Genomic DNA, 5,843 nt, shown 5'->3' with positions numbered 1-5,843 from the left:
GCGCATAGAGCCTGCTGTTGAGCGGGGATATGCGCTATACAAATGCTATCTATTATTATCTATTATTATTATTATTATTATTATTATGATCTATCACTGGTATCGCTGTGGTGAAGCAGACACTTTCAATCAACACCTCCAGTTTTGGACACTTGTATGACCTTGTGTTGCAAGGGCCGTAGGTTGGTAGGTCTTTTGATTCAGTGTTTAGGGTCATTGCTGTTTTAGTAAGGTTTAACGGCACTCGCAACTGCGTAAGGTCATAAATACGAGCGCCAAAGGGTGGATGTCGACAGAGAAGTCCAAACGGGGTATCAGGCTTATTATTAATTCTCTGCTCACCTCTCTAGCCTCAACAGCATAAAGTCTGCTTCGACTATCAAGGCACCCTGGAAATAGCAGTTCACAAGAGAGTGACAAACATACAAAAGAAGAAGAGGAAAAATGACGATAGTAAAGAAGAGGAAAGAAAAAGCTGCAGTTCCCCCTATGCTATTCCGGCACAGTATGAGCATGACATTGATAAATCGGATCAGCCTATTTACAATTCTACTGTACATAAGATCACGCTAATACCCCCTCTCCCTTTTGGGAATGGCCTAAAGACTTCAGTCAGTAGCACTGCCTTGGTGGTTGAGGGAGGAAGGTCATTGCTTGCAGATGATGTGAGTTTGATTTCCGTAACGGGGAGAGGGAGAGGGGGTTATAATGGAGTAACTCGTGCAGCTTTACTTCTCGAGATTAGAATGAAAGTTGTTGGTTTATTACAAAAAACTATATAGATCTGAATTACGAGACTAAATAAGCTTATATATGCAATTAAAAGGCAAAATATAGGACATTTTTCGTGCAAAACCCAAATAAAGCACAAGGCACGACAGAGACCATTTAATTTTTTTAAAGGAAAAGGCAGGAAAGACAGACAGAAGCAACAGAAGGAATTAATAATAATAACCTCGAGAAGGTCCTACCAGTGGCACCCTTCAACTACCCGTGGACCTGTTCATTAGAGCGAAGGAAGGAAAGAAAGAAGTAGACTCTGGACAGTTTGGTTTTAGTTTTTTTAGTAAGTTTTTACAAGCTCAAAATTTACAGCACACGTGAATGCCTTATGTGATTAGGGCTAATGGATGAGGAAAGAAAAGCACTTGCCTACCCATGGCACTTGCAGCACAAATACGTCGTAAGTGCCTAAAATTGGAGGGGCTACCAGAGAGTAACAAACGATGAAAAGTTAAGGAGGAGAGATAAAGAAAAAGATAGATGTCAGATAAGGAGAGAAGAAAGCAAACTGCACCAGAGCAGACTAAAGAAAAGAGAAGTTTCTTTGTTTTTGTTGCAAGCATAAGAAAAGGAACCCGCAAAAGTTCAATTTCATTATTTATTATGTCACATGACATTAACATTAACAGTAATATCATGAACAAATGACACAAGAAAGACGTCCAGTTTCCCATCTGTCAAGACACTGTGGAACCACTGGTGTACAGACAACTCATCGCACCAACGAGTAAACACAGCGTGCATGCAATAATTATAGGTTCCGGTTTAGTTGAAGGTCTACTGTGATGTTTCTGGTCTAGTTGAAGGTCTACTGTGATGTTTTTAGTTTGGTTGAAGGTCTATCGTGAAGTTTCTGATTTAATTGACGGTCTACATCTGGACTGTTCTGACAACTGGTTTAGTTGAAGGTCTGCCAGTTTATACAGTTTTCGGACTTGTGACAAGGATCAGTTTACGTTTTTCTCTTCGAGTTTATGCAGGCTTAGGACTGTCATTGACCATATTAAAAATGTACTGTTGATCGTGGTTTCTTGGGGAAGAGGGGTTATGTGTTGGAGGAGGGGGTTCAGAGGGGCTGCCCCCCCTCCCCCGGATTTCTTGAAAAATAGTCCTGTCTGGTCACTTGCTGTCACAAATTACTTGTTAATCATAATCTTTACCACCTAAAAATTCTTCGTTGTAAACGACACAGCAATATGAAGCAATGCACCCACCCAAACATCGCGATTGAGAAATGCCCGTGGTAGATCATGCGGTACTTAAAGTAGACCACCTTAAAGTGGTAGACCTTCAACTAAACCGGAACACAAAATTCATAAATGCCGTCATTTCACAACAATATAATTTTAAACTTTAACTTTAAGCCACAGGCATTCTTTTATTAAAAGATAGTTCAAAACTGATAGTAATTTAGAAAAAAAAGGTGATAAAGAGAAGTGAAAAGGTGAGATAATTAGACAAAAACAACAGGGGAAAAAGAAAGAAACTGGATCTACTAGTGGCCCCCTCAAACCACCAACACCGAGTTCCTTTCATGCTGATAAAGCCTACACATCTCGAACATATCCCTGACCCGCTAAAGTGAAAAACAACAAATAACACTAGACTATCACCAAAGACTGATAAATGGAAATTCTAAAATTTAAGCTAAAAAAACAAAATAACAAAAAGCAAACAATCTCTGCCATTATGATTACTATTTATTGCGTAGTAAATCATTTTCTTTTCATCCATGGAAAGTTCAAAAGCGCTCCTTATCCCTGGAATTTTTCCGTACTGCATACGTATTCTGTGGATATTCTCTAGTGTCAAAATTTGATCGCAAGGAAAAAACCCCCAACCAACAACACTTGAAGGAACTGGCTGTGTACCTCTTTCTATCAGCTCTGCCAACACAATTAGTATCCTTTACTCCTCCTTGCTTTAATATTGTATAAAGAGAAGCACGTTGACACAATTACAAACTACAGCCATTTAAACAGGGAAAAAGTAATACAAACAGACAGAAAAACCAGATAGAACAGACACAAGTATGACCAGCCTGTGATACCCTCCAACCACCTGTTTTGCCAGTAAGTAGACTAGACTTGAGTGTTGGGCAAAACTGCAAAAAACATTAGAACAGTGAATTTGCATTTTAATTTACTATGATTAGTGTTAATGGCAGAGGCACTGGGTCGAGGGAGGTCATCCAAACCAAAATAAATTACCAGAACAAGGTCAGCACGGGTCACTGGAAAGAAGTAGATGGAGCAGACCACACAAGAGCACCCATTAACCACCCCTCATAAAGAAATCCTCGGACACAGATAAAATTTTCATCATCACAAGCATTCATAAAATGAACCGCTAAGAATGCCACCATAATAACTACAGTAGGTAATCTTTCTTCCACCCTTCATCCTTATTTTGAGCATCCTCCGATTCCTTGTAAACGAAAAAAAATGAACAAACATAAGAAAACAGCAATTTCCAGATACCTTCAAAACACACTTGAAACTTTGATAAAATTTCTCAGCATACACACACACAAAAGGCAACGCACATTTATGCACAACATTCAAATTCAAAGTTTCCACTTTAAAACGCATAAATGATAGCACTAGTCGCGATATGACAGGCACTAGTAGTAAAAAGCACCCAGAGGCTACAGGGGAAAACAAGCCGGCTGAGTCAGTTTTTATTACTTTGAGTTATTGAACCCTATGGAGGCTTCATGACACACAGGGTGCATATTGTGAGCTGTGTGACATCTTGTACTGACTCCAATTTTTTTTGGCTTTGGCATAAATCACTTTGGAATCCCGAAACTCCAATCATTAAAACATGAGTCAGTACCACATATGGTCAAAGCAGACTCCACTATATAAGGTTCTAAACTTTAAAAAATGGAGACTTCTGAAAAGTTATCAAAAAGTGGCTTGACCATTTTCCCCCCTGTACTACTGTACAGTCTTCACAAGTTCTCTTTCCTTGTTCCAACCAGATGAAGCAAAGTTGTCACGTCAAAATGAATGCTTTGTCATTGAACACAGCAGCAACAACAAAACTGTAACCACAGGTCTCCATGGCAACAGCAACTTCCAAACCATACATCACTGATCCAGCATTCACTGACCACCACACCATGAGCAACAATAGCCTATTTGCCTCCGGTGTGACCATTGGATGGGGTCAAAATGCTGTCGATGGCTGCCCTGCAAAAGAAAGAGGAAAATATATCATGGTTAACATTCTGCACTCTCATTCTTCTTTATATCGAGAGTTCACACCAGTATCTAACACAGTGCTTGTCAATCTTTTTATAGCCAGCGCCCACTTCTACCACATTTAAGAGGCTACGATTTTCAAACAGCCCACTAATGTGTATTTCCAAGAGGGGCATTCAATAACACCAGTCACGACATGGGTGCTATATCACCAAGCTTGGCAAGCACTGATTTAATGAGTGTGAGTAAAGAAAAACACGTCGACACAGGTGCAAGTAAAAAGTAAGACAGACAGATAGAAACAACAGAGAGAAAAGAAAAAAAAGTAGAACCTACCTATAGCGCCCTCCTCCCACCCATTACCATTAAACAGACACTGATACAGAGCAGTGGAAAAAGCTAACAGCAGTCGCCAATAGTTGAAATTAATTATCATGATAATAATTTTTTTTAAAAATAGTCTCTCTATAACATTCTATCCCATTAGGGAACAAGCTCTGAGCACAGTCCATCATTTAAAGCCGACAGTACACAGACACAGAAAATCACATTCGCTGAAGTGAAAAAGAATTACATTATTGGGTGCTCTTAAATTAATGTAGCGGTGTCAGTTGACGACCACAGCTGTCTTGAAGAAATGTACGGGGTCAGCAATTCTTTTAAATACTGTGGTGCATTACCGTTTAAACATTTATGACAAAGAATGTAAAACTTCTACGAAATTCTTTCTTTCACTGGCAGGCAGTGGAGAAGTTGTAAGGGCAGTGAAGCTCAGTCTTTTTATTCACTTCATAATGAGAACCCCTGTAAAGTATATTTCCACAAGGATAAAAGAAGATTACATGGTGACATAGGGCAGCAATCAATGAGAGAGAAATTATGCCTTTCTTTCACAAGGTCGTATGGACACAGTCACCGCAAGAAAACAGTGGACATGCCTTTCTTTCAAAAAACCATATGGAGTTCTACAGTTCTTTCACTGTATAACTGTTTAAAATAAGTCACCAGTGTGTGCCTTTATCTCCTTTTTTTACTAGAATTATTTTGAGGAACAAAATAGAAGAAGCCAAACAATAGATCGCAACGGCAGATAAAGACAAAAATTGGAAAACTGTAACTACTGCCCTTTCCCCCTCCCTGACCTTGAGCTACTGACCTGGCGTCTGTAAGCTGTTGCTGAATACGTTCCTTCATTCCGGGCCCCGTGGCCGTGCGGAGTTTCTCTTCCAACTCTGCGATTGTCGCGTGGTAACCCGTCACGTTGTGAAGGATCTGGATATGTTTACCTCCCGCTGAGACCAGATAGCGTCCACTCACGTCGAAGCTCAGTCCCAGCATTGGTTCTGTGAGAGGATAGAGTCACGAGTGAGTGGGGGTAGAATTGTAGTTGGGGGGGAGGGGGAGTGTAGAATTGTGAGTGAGTGGGGGAGGGGTGGGTGGGGAAGGGGATGGTGTCATGGGTGGAGGAAGAGGATAGTTATGAGTGAGGTGGGGGGGAGGGGGAGGAGATAGTTATGAGTGAATGGGTGGAGGGGGAGGGCCATGGGTGTGGGGATGGGCATATAAGTGACTGAGAGGGTAGGGGACAGATGGGAGGAGGGGAGAGGTGGATGGGGCAGAGTATTGACCAAGTGGGGAGGGATAGGTGAGTGAGAGGGGGCAGAGTATTGACCGAGTGAGGAGGGGTAGGTGAGTGAGAGGGGGCAGAGTATTGACCGAGTGGGGAGGGGTAGGAGAGTGAGAGGGGGCAGAGTATAAAGTATATAACCAATGTGGAGGGATGGGCAGGGGACAGAAGGATGAGGGGAGGGAGCACAGCAGTGACTGAGTGGGAAGCAGCGGGTGGGGGAG

At 41.5% G+C, this 5,843-nt stretch overlaps 1 protein-coding gene across 1 annotated transcript in view; it reads right to left on the bottom strand.

Annotated features, from left to right (window-relative positions):
* Window positions 1-1,367: 1,367 nt before the first annotated feature.
* The window catches only part of LOC101862190 (transducin beta-like protein 2), a 19,134-nt gene continuing 14,658 nt past the window's right edge, over window positions 1,368-5,843 (bottom strand). Inside the window, exons 11-12 of the mRNA XM_005100581.3 lie at window positions 5,149-5,335; window positions 1,368-3,980 (exon numbers count right to left, since the gene is read on the bottom strand). Of these exons, the coding sequence (XP_005100638.1) occupies window positions 3,926-3,980; window positions 5,149-5,335 (242 nt within the window). The 3' untranslated portion in view covers window positions 1,368-3,925. The remainder of the gene's footprint in view (window positions 3,981-5,148; window positions 5,336-5,843) is intronic.

Source organism: Aplysia californica, unplaced genomic scaffold, assembly GCF_000002075.1.
Source record: "Aplysia californica isolate F4 #8 unplaced genomic scaffold, AplCal3.0 scaffold00252, whole genome shotgun sequence".
Taxonomy (NCBI): domain Eukaryota; kingdom Metazoa; phylum Mollusca; class Gastropoda; order Aplysiida; family Aplysiidae; genus Aplysia; species Aplysia californica.
This window is presented reverse-complemented; position numbering and strand designations above follow the sequence as displayed.